The 20,113-nt window shown below is 32.9% G+C and overlaps 1 protein-coding gene across 1 annotated transcript in view; it reads left to right on the top strand.

Annotated features, from left to right (window-relative positions):
* The window catches only part of CWF19L2 (CWF19 like cell cycle control factor 2), a 100,347-nt gene extending 80,797 nt beyond the window's left edge, over positions 1-19,550 (top strand). Inside the window, exons 14-18 of the mRNA XM_033121911.1 lie at positions 2,910-3,026; positions 10,432-10,587; positions 12,461-12,541; positions 17,787-17,888; positions 18,893-19,550. Coding sequence (XP_032977802.1) covers positions 2,910-3,026; positions 10,432-10,587; positions 12,461-12,541; positions 17,787-17,888; positions 18,893-19,036 — 600 coding nt within the window. The 3' untranslated portion in view covers positions 19,037-19,550. The remainder of the gene's footprint in view (positions 1-2,909; positions 3,027-10,431; positions 10,588-12,460; positions 12,542-17,786; positions 17,889-18,892) is intronic.
* Positions 19,551-20,113: the final 563 nt, after the last annotated feature.

The following is a 20,113-nucleotide window of genomic DNA, read 5'->3' as shown; positions in this document are numbered from 1 at the left end:
CAATAGTCTCTAAGTTCCACAAAGACATAGATAACTTTTATTCATCATTGTATACCAGGCATGCATGTTTACAGTCATTTATTCCAATAAATATTAATAATCACTTACTTAATAGTCACTTATTTCAATAAATATTTGGTGATTTAATTCTTAAGTAAATCATTATTATTTATCTGATATACATAAGACTAATTAATCCTATGTAATTATCATGGTGAAAGTAAAGACTCTGGTGTACATGTGGAGCTTGTATTCCAGTGAAATAGTGCAGAAAATAAACTAAGTAATAATTTCCCTGATTTAAGAAAGTGTTACTACTTGTCATAAAGCAGATAAAGCAAGAAAATAGGATAAAATGATGGGAGAGTATTTTTTGAGAAGGTGGTCAAGAAGGCTTCCCTGGGGGAAGGTATTGTGTAAAGAAATGAATGATGAGAAGGAGCAAACAACGTGAAGATATGAATGAATGATGTTTCAGGAAGGGGCATCAGTGAGTGAAAAGCCTTGAGATGGAAATGAAATTGGCATTCATGAAACAGAAAGAAGACTAGTGTCGCTGGAGTGGAGTGAGGGAGGAAAATTGATGAGAGAGGAAGTTGAATGAATGAATGTTAATTATAAGAAGTCATAGTTTTGGGAACATACTATACATTTTTCTTAATTAGCTTGTTTATTTTGTATATTCACTTAAGTACACACTCCTATGTATCTGATGAATTAGTTTTTCCATTCCAACTCTAGTCTTTAGTATCTTTAGGTTGTTAAGATAGTCAGTTTATCAGTTTGGATTTTCGTTTCTTTATTCCCTTACCTTTCTTTTTCTTCTTTCTTTCCTTCCATACTTTATGAAAAAAATGTAAAAATTACATTCAAAATTTAATCAATTAAAAAAAACAGTTAAGCCAGTTATTTGTGTTAATTTTTCTCAGTTCTTTTCCAGACCTTTATATACACATTTACATTTTTATAATTATGACATTATGTATAAATATTTCATTTTCCTTTCGTCTGATTCCCTACCTTTAAAAAAAATGTAAGAAGAAATTAACCATAAATTTTTCCTACAATGCTTTAGGAGAAGGTTGGGTGTTTTTCAATGACTTCATTTTCCCGAGTGCACTGAAGACAGGCTGGGTCCAGGGAGGCACAGAGGATAATGTGTATGAACCTTTTGTTAGCCTCCTGCTTTGTAGGTTCAATCCCAAAGTAGGCATTTCTCATTCAGGGGTGAAAGGAAACTTGGCCAGTAGAGAGACATTTTCTATTTTTTTTTTAACTCATTCTACTATCGCATACATTCTTTTCCCATTCCTCTCAGCTTTCCTCTTCTGCTATAAAGTAATCCACATTTTCCAATTAGTCATTTCGAGTGGTATCAAATTCTTCTCTTTGCCTTTAACTTAACTGAGAGCTGGCTGATCTGTTTCTTTCCTCTTCGACTAGCCTTTTTATTCTGGTTCATTTTAAAACCATTTGAGTCTCTCCTTTCTTCACCTGTGCTTTAATATGCCATCTTTGTTCTAAAAACCTTCATCCTTTCATCTGTGAATATTATAATATAGAAATATTTGAAATATTGATTGGGAGGAATTTCATCCATTTCCTAAAGCACTGACTGCCTATCTCATCGACTGTAGTTAATAGGTTATTTTATTAATCTGGATAAACAATAATAAATTATTCCTTTTAGTTATTACCATATTAATCATATTTGATTATGAGTTTCTAAGAAATTACTTTGCTATTAAGCAGAAATGATAAGTAGTATTTCAAAGCAATTTAATAGTTCTCATTCAGCTTGAATTTTTAATATTTGAAGTTAATGTTTTAAATCCACGTGTATTAATGAAACTATATTAGTACTTACTAGTTAAATTACTTTCTGGTCATCAGCTGTCCCTGCCTCTTCCTCCTTTTTTTTAAAGTAAAAGTAATCTAGCCACTTCCTTATCTTAACACAGAGCTTTATGTTTTGTTTTAAAAAACTAGACTTTTTAAGAACAGTTTTAGATTTATCCAAAAATTGAGAGGACACTGCAGAGTTCCATGTACCCCAACCCAGTTTCTTCTGTTGTTAACATCTTACATTAGTGCAGTAAATTTGTTAGAATTAATGAATCAGTATGGATACTGTTTTTCTTTGTGAATATGGTTGTGATTTTACTATAAATATAGGTAAATATCCATATCTACTTCTACTTTGTCCTTTCTCAGCAAAGTTTTAAAATTTTGCCTTATTTTTCTTAACTAAACATTGTCTGCCATATGAAATATTTCTAGCTAAAACCTAACAAAAAAAAAATAACAAAATAAGATCAAGCCTCTGCAGAATATTATTTATGCACACATTTGGTCACTGCATACATACTAATTGACGCTTTTTTTAAAAAAGACAGTTTATAATGGAAAAATAGCACCAAGTTGTAGGTAATACATGTATGTAACTAAACAAAACTTAAGCAGAGCAGTGAAGCCATACAGAAGTTATTTCCTTTCTCTCTTAGTAGGTTAATTCTCTTCTCTGAGCCAATGAGAGAAGAAGGCTTGAATTAATAGGCATAAGTTAGACTTCTTTGCTATTACCAGGCCATGCATTTTTTTTTTAAATCCTTGCAAAAATTATATTGTTTCAAGGGCTTTGAAAGCATATAGCCATTCTGTCTTTCGGTAAGCTTAATCTTTGATGTAGAACAGTTAAAATTAAGACTTGTGCTGTTTTCAATTTATTAAAAGCTATTTTCATGGCTTTTATAATACTTTTAAAATATTAAATTTATCTTTTAAAATATTAAAATATGTTGCTTATAAACAAGTATACTTTATTAAATGTTAGCCGTGTTTCCCTACTAGGGGTTCATCTGTTGCAACCGAGAATAAATAGCAATAACATTTCATTTTTTTCCCAATAGGTTTATTTATGTTTACCCAACTTTCGATCTCTTACTGAGGGGCACTGCCTGATTGTCCCTTTGCAGCACCACAGAGCAGCTACCTTACTGGATGAAGACATCTGGGAGGAAATTCAGGTCAGCATGATAATGCTGATTATTATTGTAATGTTCATCAGCAATTTTTTACAAACTATTGTGCTAAATTCCAACAGGTTTTATACCTTTGTCCAATGATTTTATTTTCTGAACTTAAACACTTGTGTACATTTCCATAGTGTCCATATTTACACTCTTTCCCTGAAAATAATCTACCCTGGTCCCCTAGCCGGACTATCAGCTCCAATTGTGTCTTTTGGAGCAAAAATTAATATAAGACCCGGTATTATATTATATTATATTATATTACATTATATTATATTATATTATAATTATATTATTTTAAAGACCCGGTCTTATAGTAAAATAAGACCGGGTCTTGTATTAATTTTTGCTTCAAAAGATGCATTAGAGCTGATTGTCCAGCTAGCTTATTTTCAGGGAAACACAGTATGGCCCATGATATTTTCATCATGATCCTTTGTAGACTCCATGTTTTGAAAGCTTTAAAAAAATTTTTTTTTATTGAGATATAATTGACAATATTGGCTTCAGGTGCACTACTGAAAACTTTTGTCTACTAAATATGCTGTGACAAAGAATAATTATTTTTACTTAAAAAAATCAGTGTAAGATTTCTAATCTTTGCTTTTGTGGAACATGAAATAATCATTCTTACCACAATAAGCTAATAAATTACAGCCAAAAGGAGAGTTGTTTTTCAGATAATAAAAAAACAATTTGGGGAAGTTAGAGAAACGTTTATATTCAGCAGTTCTCATATTTTCCTGTAATAGAATTGGCTTTCTTTGCTCCTGTGATTTTGTTACCAGCTTTAATCTCCTCACTTTCTTTTTCATAACCTGGCCCAGGGTTTGGATTCAGGGATTTTATTTTGGGGTGTGTGTGTGTGCGTCTGATTTTCCAGAAATTGAAAGGCACAGCATGGGTGAAATTGCTGCTGAATTATTTCAAGACCTCATAATGACCAAAAAAGAAAGAAGGAATGAAACTCTTGTGTTTTTAACACCCGACAACTGAATAAGGGTTACAGGGACTCCTAGTTAGAAAAATGTGAAAATGGTAAGATTTCAAAAGAGAGACTGTATGAGTCTGTGCATCATGCTGATAAAGATGCTTAAAGGGGAGATATTTTGACTATATCCAATAAAATTTAGTCTCTTTCTCCCTGTAATATTTAAGTTTATGCTGTGAAAGTCAAAGGGTAGAAGGGTTAAGAATGTGAACAAATACAGAGGATGCCAAGAAAATTTATACACATTTTAAGAAAACAAAACTGTTAAAATTGTATACTCAATATATACTGATAACAAAAGATAAATACAAGTCACATTTGACTTCTGCAATTACAAGAGGTGCTCAAAATGGTTACCATCAGCATCCACACACTTCTGATTACAGTAAACTACTGCTTGAGCAACCTTGACCAAAGTGTCTAATTGTATACATTTATTTTTTTGGCATCCTTGGTATATTTGATGTGAAAAAAAAATTTTTTTCCCTAGTAATGGATGCCAGTGCAGTGAATAATTTAAAGTGGAAAGCGTGCAAATTTGGTTTTCAGAATTATTTTAGGACTTTTCTGAAATGCCTTTTAAAAATTTATACATGCAAAACTGATTTAACTTAGAGCAAACTACAGTGCCAAAAAGATTTTAAGTAATATAGGAATCTGGTTTGTGTGTTTTATATTTCTGTAAGAAACTAAGCTACTTGATGAAAAACATTGAAGTGGATAAAGAAGAAATTTATTCTGTACAACATATACTGAGTACTTGGGTATAAGATAATCCAGAGGTTGTGAGAAATGCCGAGACAAAATCATTCATTAATTTTGCCCAAAGGAACAGTATATTCTAGTGCAGGTTATATTATAGTTTAGCAGATTTTGTAAGCTGATGCATTATGGAAAATTGATTGAAGGAGGAAAAGCCAAATTGTTTTATGCAAATAATAGCTCTTTTTGTTTGTGAAAGAAAAAGTTATTAGAAGTTGTAAATTACTGTAAGATAGTGGATGAATAAAATATCTGAATTCTGGCTTAAAGAAATGTAGCATTTTTGGATTTTTGTTTTTACTTTAAAATATGTACAAAAACTCAAATTACGTCCTGATGAATATCATTACGGTCATTAACCTCTTTTAGAGAATATATTTTAAAAAAAGGATTAGACTTAAGCAAAATATGTTGTTTGCAAATACAGGAGCCATTTCTTTCAAGTGATTTTTATCACCATCCTCTAGTAACATTTAATGAATTTTATATTTTATATTTAATAGAAAATGCAAAACTAAGTTTCAACAGAGCATAGGGGAATAGTCACAGAATTCGAATGAGTAAAATCCAATTTTTCAGTTTTCTTAAATATATATAATGAAACTCTGCCTCCTTTAAATGTATTTTTACCAGTTTGACAAATATGCTTGAACATATATTATAGTCAGACACTGTAGGTCCATTTTTAAAATATCCCAAATTAGCCGTATAGTGGTGAGGTGGTTCATATTTATCTGCAGTGGTCTTCACTGTGTAGTGATATGATTGGGCCATTTCACTGGGGAGCCTCCTGTGTTGGTATCTTTAGATCTTTTCCTTGGGGCCAGTCAGAATCTCTAGAAAGACTCTTTTATTCTTTGGCCTAAAGCATCTAAGTCACTTATCAGTGTTCTGGGAGCTGAGCTGGGGAAGAAGGCTGGGGTGGCAGAATGTTGAACATTTGAGAACATTAATAACACTTCCTATAATGCCCCTGTTTTCACTGTATACTCTTAACTGGCTGGTTTTCCCAGCCCAACACTGTCTCTAAGGGATAATCCTACAGTGTTCTGCTGTTGTGGAGGAGGGGGTCTGGCATGTTAATTGCTTTTCCAAAAGACTTACAGCACGCCATCTGTTTTGCACCACACCTTCACTTTTACTTCCATAGTTACTTAGCGTTGCCAGTTCCTGAGCCTTCTGAGGACTCTGAAGTGCAGCATGCTTTCTTCTTTACTGTCCCTAAGCCCCCTTTCCCCACCCCACCTAGGTGTGAACCAGCTTTCTAGTGTTTAAGTCAGATACACGGGGTCATCTGATGTTTCAGTGTATTTTGTCTCATTCCCTTGTTTTAGTAAGTTTGTGTTGTTTTAAAAATTACGTGAATGTCATTTTTGAAGGGTCATTCCGTGATATAAAGGATATAAAGTTAAAAGTGTATGTTCTGTCCTATTTCATAACATTTATCTTTGGATAACTTTATCTTTAGTTAGACATGTTCTATTTAGAAAACTTGAATAAATTACAGTGTTACTATTATATGATCAACCATAAATAGCTTTGATATTGTTAAGGAAAATATTATACTTTAATTTTCATTTTAAAATTGTTTGTTCATATTTATTTGATGTTTTGTAATGTGACTTTATGCATATTAAGAATTATAACACCATATAGTATGGTTTACTTAAATATGTTGTAAGGAATTTTAGTCCACATGTGTTAACTAAATGATGGATGGCAATTAGGTGAGTAATTATAGTTTAGAAATATGGAAAACAGTGATTACCCAAAGGATGAAGTGTTTTCTACTAGGAATATGGGAATTTTATGTCATCCCCATAACATGGGATTTCTATATCTCTGAAGCATAAAATAGTTTTGGTATCTTATGATATTGAACTAAAAAACTTTCTTCACTGTTGTTATACAACTTTAAAAAAATGAATATTATTTAAATATGTATAGTGTATTTGTTATATTGAGCTTGGAGGAAGTCCTGCTTTAATGGAGTTCATAACCTCAAATTATACCGTTAAACTCATATTTTTAAATTCAAGTCGTTTATGTACATAGAGGGGAAGAACTTAAACATTTGTGTCCTCCTTGAAGCTATTAGTATGATGTTCATATATTTTATAATATTGAATTATTTTTGCATCAGTACTGATTTAGTACTTTTGAGTTTTCATTTATAACCCATGATAATCTTGAGTCTATCTTCATTCTTGTCCAGATAGAATTTAGAACAATCATCCAACAGTTAAACCAGGAAAGAATTATGAACAAACATGAAGGAAGGCATTTTGTAAGATAATCTTTGGATTATGTAAATTTTTGTTGTTGTTGCTGCTTTTTATCCGTTCCTCATCTTCAAAAAAGTTTAATTTTCAAATATATAGTTCCACTTTAGTAATGATTTTCTTTTTCTATTATATAAAATTATCTTTTCACTACAAAACTAAATAATGAAATAAATAAAGTTAAATGGAAATATTCATAATAAATAAAAATTCACAAATATAGCAACAGTTAGCAAAATAGAGACATTCTAAAAAAACTATGTTGTAAAACCAAATTTATACATTTTTCCATTTAATTTTGTTTTTTAGTTGTTTTGTGTATGTGAAGGTAACTGGGACATACAACTGAGTAGAGGGAACAATAGGATTAAGTTGTCACTTTCTGGTTCATTAGCTGCTTCAGTGACATCATTGATGTCAGTTAATTGCCCATCTTACTGTTCTTCACTGCTGTTGCAAATAAAACCTAACTCACAGTACCTTGAGACAGCAAAAGTTAATTTCTTGTATCATAGTCCAGTGTGGGCTGGACAGACAGTTCTTCAAGGCAGATTACCTCTGAGCAGTAATTCACACATCCAGGCTCCTTTCGTGATGACTCTCCTGTGTTGGAGTCTTTCTCCTTCGGCCCTGTGATGGAAGAAAATGAACATGAGAAGGCACACAATCTCTTAACTGCTTCAACTCACATGTGACATATGATTTCTACACACATTTATTACTCATAACGAAATATGGCCACACCTAAGTCTCAGAGAGGCTGGGAACTTCAGTCTTCTTGTTTGCTGAGGAGGAAGAAAATGAAACAGTTTAGTTAACAAGGCCTTTTTGGGGAAGGGTTTTTGTCTGCGGAAATCTGATTGGGGGCATGGCAACTATAAAATTTGAATGATCAATTTTACCATTTAGCTATCTATACCAATATTTTATATTTTATTATTTTTTATCATAATTTAGCCTCATTTGTATACTATTTCTATTAATGTGATTTTATAAAATATAATACTTCAGTCAGAATTTTTTTTTTAATTTATTGGGGTGACAATTGTTAGTAAAATTACATAGATTTCAGGTGTACAATTCTGTATTACATCATCTGTAAATCCCATTGTGTGTTCACCACTCGGAGTCAGTTCTCCTTCCATCACCATATATTTGATCCCCCTTACCCTCATCTCCCACCCCCCACCCCCCTTACCCTCTGGTAACCACTAAACTATTGTCTGTGTCTATGAGTTCTTGTTTCTCATTTGTTTGTCTTGTAGAATTTTTAAAAGGGGAAATAATCATCTGTAATGATTTATCTAACAATCACCTGTAATGAGATTGCTGGTGGAAAGTTTGCATTCCCTTACATTCTTAGCCAAGGCTTTGAATTTAACAACAAATTGAGCGTCTGAAATAAAGAGACTATGTTCAGCTTATATAAATGAAAAGTGAATCCCATCTCTGTTGCTTACTAGGTACCTTTCTAGTTCACCTCAAATTATAATTACTTGATTTTTTTTTTTTACTTGCTCTTATTTTATAAAATGAGTGGAAAACAGAATAGTGAAGAGTGATCAATAATAAGTTATCAGTGGAGGCCTGGTGGGAACTCAGAACGTCTATCATCCCCTTCCCAGCCTCTTCCCTTTTTGGGTGTCAACAGAGGCTAAGTGGGGAACCTGAACTTCTGTCTCCATGTGGTATAATAGTGACTAGGCAGTGGTTCAGCAGCAACTTGGTCAAATTTCTGGGGCATCATACTGAGTGATAAATGCCAACCCCCAAAAATTATGTGATTTCATTTATATAACATTTAAAAAATTTTTTTTTCATTTAAGTATAGTTGGTATACAATCTTATGTTGGTTATATTAGTTTCTAGTGTACGATATAGTGATTTGACATTTCTATACCTTACAGTGTATAAAATTCTGGTAATCATCTGTCATTGTCTAAACTTATCACAGTATTATTGACTATATTCCCTTTCCCTTTTTCACTTATCCCCTCACCCTCTTCCTTCTGGTAACCAACCATCCCTTTGGTCTCTGTTTCTATGAGTTTGATTTTGTTTGTTTGTTTTTTAAATAACAGTCTTGAAATGACAAAATTTAAAAAATGGAGAACAGATTGGTGATTGCCAAGGTTTCAGAAGGGGGTATGGGAATGAGTGTGGCTCTGAAAGGGCAACAGGAGGGATCCCCATAGTGTGGGAATTGCTCTGTATCTTGACTATATCAATATTGATATCATGGTGTGTGTGGTTTTGTAAAATGTTACCATTGGGGGAAACTGGGTTAAGGGTACATGGGATTGCTCTGTATTATTTCTACATGTGATCTATAATCATATTATAAATTTTAATTAAAATATTAAAAAGTTACAAATCAAGCTGACAAATCTAAATAAAAAACGCTTCATCCACCTACTTATACGAATATACTTACATAACAGTATATACTTACATAACACTATACTTACTTAACACTGTATGAGGCCAAGTTTGAATTTGTAATTCCCAGACACTTTGGAGGTCCACACATGATGGTTGGGTAGAGGTGGCTTTTGGCTCCTGGTCTGCAGCCTCTCCCTTTTCTTCTAACCCCTGGCTTCATCCTATACTACAAGGGATGTCCTGTGAATACATATGAATATCCTGGACCTCACATCTAAGCTCCATCCAACCACCCTCTACAAACAACTGTCCCTCAGGCCTGGGGGTGTGAAATAAATAAGTAATCAGTAAATAAAGAAGTAAAAATTGGGATTTTATAATAAGGATGAGTTCTTTGGGAGCAAGCACTCTTACTTTTCAACTTTAGTATATTCAATTTTTATACACTTGGTAGGACTGGATTATGTGTGAAAATAGAGGATTGCTTGAATATGAAGTTACAATGGTCAGTAGATATATAAGGGAACCAACAAGTGAAGGTCCTATGAGCACTAGGAAACATTAGAAATGAATTCTGCTTGTCTCTTACCGAATTTAAGAATTCCTACCTGCTCAGAGTACCTTTTTTTGGCTTCTGGGTGTTTTTCTATGATTTTACTGTCAGTTGTGCATATTTTACCACCTAAATTTGATTTTCTCGTCTTTTTCTTAGTTTACTGGAACCATCTAATATATACATAAAATTCTGTAGAATGAGTTTCAGTTTAAAAAAATGTTGCCATATGTGAAATTATGTAGTGGGTTTAGAAAGTGCAGTAACTATAAGGTAACAAACATTACAGAGTTCAGATATTTTTACTGAAGTTCAGATATGTTTACTATTTGTTTTTTATTTTAAAGAGATTCATTGTACTTTTTATTGTTTTCATAATTTGAATCTTCTCTAAGTGTTTTATTTACATAACCATTTTCCTCTATTCAGATGTTTAGAAAATCATTGGTAAAGATGTTTAAAGATAGAGGATTGGACTGCATCTTTTTAGAAACTAATCTGAGCATGAAGAAACAGTATCATATGGTCTATGAATGCATTCCTCTCCCGAAGGAAGTGGGTGACACGGCTCCCATCTATTTTAAGGTATTTATAGTCTTTACATGCACACTTATTTTTTGTTACAGAGCTGTTTTTTGAAGGCATTATCTTTATTTTTGTAGTTTTTCTCCAATATACTTAAATTTTATATCAGAAAGAAATGAAATAAAGCACAAAAAATTCTGTATAAAGAAATTTGGGATTTTGACCTTTAAAAGCCTGGTTATTTATGTGTGACTATATTGTCAAATGGTAATTTATAATTTCTATTTTATCATTTCTGAAATTAAAAATCAGGTTTTACCTTGAAGAACTTCCGAGTCAAAATTATAGTCATAACTCTAGAAAACTTATTGAAATTCATGAGAACCATAGATAGTTACATCCAAACAGTACAAATTGTACCTGATGAGACAATTTATTGATGTAAGTTTGGTGTTTAATACCCCATTATGCGATTTGTAAAAAGAAACTAACATCTAATCTCAACATACATTTTTGGATATATAGTAAATTACTAGAGTTCTTAATTGTCATTATAATATTCAAGCAACTTTTACTAAATAGCATGTGTTTTGCTGACCTGAATATAATATAATTTATAGACTAATATAAATACATAAATGTAGAACCATATATGAACTAGTAACATGAGCGATGAAAAAAAGGAGGTAATATTTTGTGAAGTGGTGTAGGAAGACTTGCAAATGCAATGTTTATACAGTATTGGATGGTAAAGTTTATGAATGTGAACTGTAAATTCCAGTAAAGAGGATTATACAACTTTTTAAGGTTAATGAGGTGGTGAAAAATCTACTTTTTCTCTAGAAATTTTTTAAAACTATCTGGTTTTTTGATTTGGAGAATTATGCAATTATAGGAGGTTATATAAACCAGACAATCTCAGAATCCATGCCAGTCCTGTGTTAAGAAAAATCAATTGAGAAAGAGACTATTATACTGTTCTTCAGTGGTTTCTTTTTTTTGGGGGGATATGGGGTCTTTGGTAATTGTGACTATACGCATTGAGGTATAAGGCACAACATGGAGCAGCCACTGGTGCTCATGTTGGGTGACAGAAATATCTCTTAGCAGGATAGTGTCACTTTTCTACACCAAACCTTTTCTATGATCATTAAAGATACATTTATTGGATTTGGCTTCAATTTTATACTGAATATGCTACATTATAATGTCAACACAAACAACCCATGCCTTTTAAATAGGGAACAGCAGTATATTTGATGTATTTAAATTATGCTGATTTGAATGTTAATTTTATCTTTAAAATTTGCTTAATTAATAATGATATTGTACAAAATGAGATTATTTTATACTCATCAGCCTGGCCTTTCTTTCTATTAAACATTTCTTTACCATAAATCTTAGTCCTATTGCTTAGCCTAGAAAGTCTTACAATGCCATTTCTATGTATTTTTTCCCCCTGCATTTTTACTTCTTTGTTACATGGCCAGAAATTGTTCAAGTACTTGGTTGCTAGAAAGTATATAAATTACTCTTTTCATATTTGGGACAAGAGCAGTAAAACTAAGTGTATTTATTTGAGTAGATTTCTGTGAATGGAGTAAGGAGTTTGGGAACTTTTATGTTCACAAATTATGCACAATATTAAATTGTTTGGTCTTACTGAAGATTGTTTTTGTCATGTAAAGTTGATCTGAAGTTAATTTCAGTACAAAAGTTGAGAATGAAGAGTATTATCTTGACTAAAGATAGGACTTAAAAAATCAAGAAGTTCTTGTTTTAAATAACACAAATTAAAGCCTAATCCATTAAAAATAATGACTTACCATGTATAATATACCCTGTAATTAATTTACTGTGTTATTTCATTTTTAAACTGTCTTTTTGTATTTGCATATATATTATTTTTCATTAAAATATGGCTATTTCTTAGAAAGCCATAATGGAATCTGATGAAGAGTGGTCTATGAACAAGAAATTGATTGATCTCTCTTCAAAAGATATCAGAAAGTCTGTAAGTATCTTTTCTTTACTAATATAAGAAATTACCCAGGATCTTCATTAATTTCCACATCTTATTTGAGAAAAAGACCATTTGGTGAATGACCAAATGTGAAGTAACTCATCTACAAATACAGAAGAAATTATGTTCTTTCTACCTGATTTAGCAAATACGTATTTGTTCAGATGCTCGTTTGAATGTTGATTCCCGATCCCTGGCCGTCTGTCGTTGTAGTCCCTATAAATGGCTGTGACAGCCCTCGGACTGCCAGGAGAGCTCCTCTCATGAGCTTCTCAGCTTCTGTGGGACAGGTGGTGAGAGGGGCTTTCTTGTTAATGGAATTATAATGGAATTATAATGGAATTATAATGAGAAAAACATTTTTCTATTTTGAATTTGAAACTCGTTTTTTATTTTTTCCCCCTTATACAAAGGTTCCTTGTTACATCCCTTTAAACAAGTGAGTTAGATTACAGATTCTTTACTCTTTTGGGGAGTTTCTGCACCATGTTTCATAGTTTAATCGTGATTTGCAGATCAACTTTTAGATACAAGTTACACAAGTTGAGTACTTCTGTAATGACCTCTTTTTTTTCCTAGGAATATAAATTAAATAGAATAGATGTAACAGAATTGTGGATTCCTTTTTGTTTTTCTGTTAAAAAATTAATTTAGTCTACATAGTTTATTGAGTGCCTCCTATTTACTGAGCTGCCAAATTCTAGGTTCTTTTCATACACGGTGGAACAAAACAGAGAAAATGCCTGACTTTATGGAGCTTGTAGCTTAGTGCAGAGGTTGGGAACCTCCAGCCTGTGTGCTAAATCCAGCCTGCTGCCTCTTTGTGTAAACAGAGTTTTATTGGAACACAGATGCACCCATTCGTTTAGGTATTGTCTTTGGCAGCTTCATGCTACAAGGGTAGAGTTGAGAGCTGCAGTATAGACTGTATGATCTGCAAAGCCCAGAATATTTTATTTAAATTGGAACTTTTTAAAGTTTTTTTTTTTAATTTGCTGACCCCTCTTCTAGTAGATGTCACTAGAATATTTTTCTCCCATTTCTTCTTTTGGAAAGCCAGACACCAGATACATGAGACTGGTAGGATTCCTTATTACATTTATTATATCCTAGTCAAAAGATTCAAATTTTGTTGCATTTATTGAAGATAGTTTTAATTGAAAGGTAAGGTAATATTTACAATCTTTTTCTCTCCCTTTGCTGGTGAATTGGGTCAGTCAATATTTAAAAAAACAAAACAAAAACCTCTCCTAAATATCCAATGTATTTCTGTCTTATGAGCCTATAGAAAAAAAGGCATCTAATGTACATAATGTCTTTTGTGGCTGAGTTTTTCACTTCTCATATCATAATTTCCAATGCCATTAAATGTTCTAAATATTCTTTTAGAACATTTAAAAATTTCAGTTAAAATATTTCAAAGTAGAACTTTTAAAAGAAATATATTATTCTCCATTTGCTACACTGCACATGCAGCTTTGTTACGGACTATTAAACTGTCTCCTTCCTATTGTAAGTTTGTTTTGTAAAACCTGGATAAGTACTTAAGTACCCAGAGGGTTCTAATATTTTAACAACAAATATGGAAAATAAGAAACAGAGATCCTTATAGGAATGGTGGTTGTATATTCAACTTTGAAGTGTTACAAATAACACCAGTGGCCTTTTCTAAATTACCACATAGTGTTGTGTGTGAGTCACAACATATTGGGTATGATCCAGGTGACATGACCTCCGTAGGTTTGTCTAAGCTTTAGGATTCAGTAATTATGTGGATGGAATTGTGAAGAGAGCTTGAGTATAAGAGTAATTCCAAAGCAGTTACTTTTAGGTTAACAAGCTTTCCAGTGCCTTTTAAAAATGATAAAAATGTTTCTGAGCATGAAGTTATAATAGTCTTTAGTTACTTTAACAGTATTTTTATTCTGGAAAAAAAAAACACACACACGTATTTCTTTTAAAAACTGCATCCTTTGCAGTTTCATAAAGTATTTGACCTGCTTTATTTGGGAGTGGGGTGATTTTGTGGGGTTTTTTCCGCACGGTAGATTCTTGGCTTTTAGTAAAGATTCACATGTTTGTAGTTCTTTCTGATTCTTCGTTGATTTATGTTTCTCCTTGCACTGTGAGTATAAACTTCTCTTTATATGTCCATTTTGTTTACTTTCTCTGGGTCTTTTGTTATCTTTGCTGTGTAGTGTGAAGTTTCTGAAAAAGGGAAACAGATCTGAATGTTGATGACAGAGGAGTTGCATGATATTAAATAACTTATCAAGAAAGTGGTCATTTTTAACAAGGCTATTTTATTGAGATTTCATATGAATTCTTTCTGAATTTTTAAGTGTTGTGGTTTTTAAGTTTAACTTTGTGATAACTATAGTTGAAAAACATCTAACACATTTAGGGACCAATTTGAAAAAAAAAAAAATAAGGAAAGTCAGTCTCAAGGAAAATTTGGATTTAGCCAGAGACCTTCAAACTCAAGGACAGTTATAGAAGTCAGGGGTAACAGGAGAAATATTAAAAGGAGAAAATTCAAATACTGCTGTTTTTCTACCAGCAATAAAATCTTTTTGTGATTCTAGTAATTGCAAGAAAAGGAAGATGGTAATTGTGCATATATTTTGATACTAGAGCCTTTGCAATGCCTACTGACTAACAGCTCTTCTAGCAAGACAGTAGGTTGTACATTTTGCAGCCTGCAGTGGAGAACAGAAGAGAAGCTGTGGCAGCAACTGTTCTTTGTGTAAAAATAGTCAAGTGTTCATTGTGCCATCTTGGCAATTGTGCAGTAGATTGTTGAGATTTAGTGTCTGTGGTAGTTTTCTAATGCTGCTATAACAAATTATCACAAACTGAGTGGTTTAAAACAACACATACAGAAGGAAAAATGACATACAGGGGAAAATGTATACACATTTTAAGAAAGGAAAAAATGATTAAAATTGTAATACTCAATATATACCGATAAGAATACAAGTCATGTTTGACTTCTGCAATTACAAGAGATGCTAAAGTGGTTACCATCAGCGTAATTTTAATACAGTTTTTCTCCTTTCTTAAAATGTGTATTTTTTTGGCACCCTCTGTATTTATTAGTTTTTGCAGTCATTAGTATAAGATGGGTCTCACTGAGCTAAAGTCAAGGTGTTAAGCATGTCTGCATTCTTTCTGGAGGCTCTCAGGAGAATCCATTCCCTTGCTTTTCCCAGCTTCCAGAAGCCACCTGCAGCCATGGCTTGTGATCCTTCCTTCATGTTTAAAGCCAGCAGTGTAGAATCTTCCCGTCTTTCTCTAACTCTCAACCTCCTGTTTCTCTCTTATAAGTGCCTTTGTGATTACATTGGGCCCACCTGGAAAACCCAGGATAATCTCCCCACTTCAAGATTCATATCTTAATTGCATTTGCAAAGTCCCTTTTGCAGTATAAGGCAACATATTCATGGCAAGTAATGGATTAAATTATTGACATATTTAGGGGGCCATTATTCTGCCAAACACAGTATGACACAAACAAAAGCCATGGGCACTGTCATCACAAATTGCTTCCTCAAGTTATCTCTCCTTCAAAGTACTGTCCTTTAGTTGACGTAGTTCTATAATATCGTTTTAGCCATTCAGATTCATGTTTCACACATGGTGATCTACTTCAGATAGCACAAATATTCTAATGGAGCCTTCCATCTTTTTTTCTTTGAGCGCTAGTTTTACACAAAGCACTATTGTTTGGGAGACAGAAGTGAAAGTAATGTTTGAATAATCTTTTCTGTGTTGTGTACTGGGCCATGCACTTTATGTGCATTTTCCTATTCCATCCTCACAGGAAACCTCTGAGCTCTTCAGAGTTCTCATGAGACTTAGAGATGTTAAATTACTTGCCTGTGGTTATTCAGTAGTTATATGAATCAGAGCTGCAATTAGAGCCTTGTCTGTTTCTTTATTTTTTCTTAATTGTCTAGGTGATACACGTTTATATTTTTAAAATGTGGAAATATAAAAAAAATGCAAAGCCACAAAACATTAGCCCATTTCTCTGCATTTCATACTATATACTATTTTGTAAACTGGTTTGTTCTACTTATGCTTTTCATATAACATGAACAGCTCTTTATTACCCTTAATTTTAATTGCTATATATTACTTCAAGATAACCACTTTCTTTTCACCATACAATTCTGTCTACTTACAAGTTGAACCTTCTTGAAGACACAATACAAAATATATATAGTTGAGTAGAAATATGTGAATCACGGCCAAAATAAGTAAAAGCAGAATGTATGAGGGGATTAGAGAGGAGAGATAGTACTATAAATGGACTCATTTGAATAATTTCTAATGACAGAATTGGAGCTTGGAGGAAAAACTTGCAAGGACAAGACTTAATAAACCAATAAATTATAGCCTTGTCCAATTAAAATAGAGTTTAAAATATTGTGTGTGCATGTGTGTGTGTAAAAAGAAGGTGAGAAGAAAAGATAATACAGTTGACCTTAAACAACATGTATTTGAACGGCACAGATCCACTTATACATGGATTTTTTTCAATATGTACCTGTATTGTTTTCAATCTGTGATTGGGAGCCCATGGGTGCAGACGGCCAGCTGTATGCATTGATCTACACCATTTTATAATAGGGGACCTGAGCATCTATGGATTTTCGTATCTGCAGGGGGGTCCTGGAACCAATGCCCCATGGATACTGATGGTGGTTAAATTCTTCTGGAGTCAAAAGTTACATGAGGATTTTTTACTGTATGTGGTTCAGTGCCCATAACTCCTGCATTTATCTTTGATAAATAAGTAGTAGTAAAGTCTCAGGAATATTATAAACAAAGCCCTAAGTATGTGGCTAGGCCCCTCTTTCTATTCTGCATTGTGAGGAAAATATAAGAAAGCATATCCTTATTCTCTATTTGTGTAGTCTAAGGAAAATTATTCCTCTGTTATATATTTTAAAAATCCCTTTTTTTTCCTGTTTTCACCAAAGACAGTAAAATAACTGGTTTTGATTATAATTGCTGAATGTTGCGAAGAGCTATCTGGCTGAAATGCTACCAAATGAAATGTTTTACTTAGAAAGTTAGGTCATTGCTTCATTATCTCTAGAATTGCAAATATTGTATACTTTTGTCTTGAGGGATGCTTAATTACTGCCACGTCGAGAGCAAGAAAAGGAAGTAAGCATGACTTTCTGATTTCATGCTGTACTCATGTGTGATTTATCTGTTTATTTAGGTACCCAAAGGCTTACCTTACTTCTCTGTGGATTTTGGCCTCCAAGGAGGGTTTGCCCATGTCATTGAAGATGAACACAAATTCCCTCGTTACTTTGGAAAGGTATGCTCACAGATTTAATAAAATCCCAGAGTTTAGCTACTTGGTAACACTTTTCTTTTGAAGGTAAGTCAAATCTTTGGTCACAATATACAGTGAAGTTGGTGAGTACTGTTCCACCCAATTTTAGAGGGACAACATAGAAACTATTGATAAAATTATCCCAGAATTTTTATAACACTCAGGAATGTCACATCTAACTATGCAAATTTTGTAATCTTAGGAGTGCTACCGTGGTTCCCCGAAAATAAGCCCCAGTTAAGATCGTCAGCCAAATGGATGCATTTAGTACGTTATGATGATGTTCTAGAAGATCACATGACTGTATTTGAATAAATGTAGATTGTTGTACATGAAAAAATAAGACATTCTCCGAAAATATGCCCTAATGTGTCTTTTGGAGCAAAAATTAATATAAGACCCAGTCTTATTTTCGAGAAAATATGGTATAAGACCCGGTCTTATTTTCAGGGAAACACAGTGGCTGTATCTGCTTATCAAGGAGTTTGTCCATTTTGTTGCTTGTTAGCACATCTACCAGACAGCAGCAAAGGGGAGGAATACAAAGTGGAATGTGATTAATTTGGTCCTTATCTCCTCTGGTAAACGGTTTGAAGAAAAAGTTAATCAACATGTTCAGCTATAGTTGAATCTCTCGGCTACCCAGTATATTTATAAACCAGTTTCTTCTACCATGAGCTGGAGATCTTTTTTTCAGGATCAAAAGCATATTTTGATTAGCATATTACTAATCTAAGTAAACCAAGAATTAAAAATTATAAATCACCCTTTATTTTAAAAGTCACATTCCCAACCACTAAAGGAATGGATTTTGCCTTATTATTCTAGATTATTTCCTTTATGATCCTTTTCCTGTGCTATTAGCTATAAAATTAATCAAATTTGTGCTTGTGAGTATCCACATACTGAAAGATATGAATAAGCAAATACTTTCATTCCTGTTTTCAGTATTTATACATACCTGTATTTTTCTCATTCTTTCAAAGGAAATCATTGGTGGGATGCTGGATTTAGAACCAAGACTTTGGAGGAAAGGCATCCGAGAAAGCTTTGAGGATCAGAGAAAGAAAGCACTGCAGTTTGCTCAGTGGTGGAAACCATTTGACTTTACTAGAAGTAAAGAATGTTGAGTCATACCTTTAATTTTTTATTTCCTCTTCACAATCCTTTTGGTTTCATTTCCTTTGCATCTAACTAAACAACTGACCCTCAGGTCATAGGGAGAGAAAGTCATGCACTGGGTTTCAGACAGCTGTGCCTCGTCGGATTGTGTCACTTCCTTCCCCACCTGCTCCTGTGGACTTCAGTGTAGTAATCGGGGGAGCGGGACGGGGTGGAGGGACCAGATGTATTGGGTGACCTGCTCACCTTCCTGTTCCATACCTGCGCCTTGGTGTTCTGGACTATTCAGTGAATATATAGAAAGACTTTTCTGAAGGATTACCTAGGAAGTATAGCAGATCATTCGTTCAGAGGGAGGTAGGTCGATTTCAAGGTTAAGTCTGTTGACTGACTTCTTCAGCATTTTTTAAATTAAGAATTGGCATATTCAGTAATAATTGAATTTTTTTTCATAACATTTTATAGATGAGCTCTTAATTTTCTACCAATAACATATATATATATATATATATATCACTGCTATTCTTTTTATTGAAGGAAAAAGAATGAATGTCCTAAAGGTAATAAAGAGTTAAATGAAGTATAACATGTTCATGATTTGTTTTTATTTCTAGGTTTTTAAATACAGTCTTTGAATTTTGGGTCATTTTAAAAGAAATTGTTCCACGTAACACAGTTCACAGTTATTTAGGGTTTGTATGAAAGTTAAAAATTTTAGCCAAATCGTCGTTTTTGCATTGTATTGATTATTACAAACTCTTAAGTAATCAGAATATTCTAAAGGTCAGGAACACATTTTGTTGTTCTTCATTTTTCTTTGTTCTTACACTTGGTTGTTAAGAAAAAAACCACACACTTATAAAATATGCCCATGGTGTAAGAGTTCTACTTTTTTTTATATGGATGATATTTTTGTAGTAACTCTTTTTCATAGATGTTGGTTTTTTAGAGCTGAATCTTGACATTTTGTCATGAAATGTTCAATACTTAGAATCAGTGTGATGGGTACTCTAGAGTAACTTGTGACTAACTCTACATAGTTATTTTTAATATTGACATCTCATTATTAGCATGTCAAAAAGAAA

Source organism: Rhinolophus ferrumequinum, chromosome 11 (genome assembly GCF_004115265.2).
Source record: "Rhinolophus ferrumequinum isolate MPI-CBG mRhiFer1 chromosome 11, mRhiFer1_v1.p, whole genome shotgun sequence".
Lineage (NCBI taxonomy): Eukaryota > Metazoa > Chordata > Mammalia > Chiroptera > Rhinolophidae > Rhinolophus > Rhinolophus ferrumequinum.
Note: the sequence above shows the minus strand (reverse complement) of the source record. Positions and strands in the feature narration are given on the sequence as shown.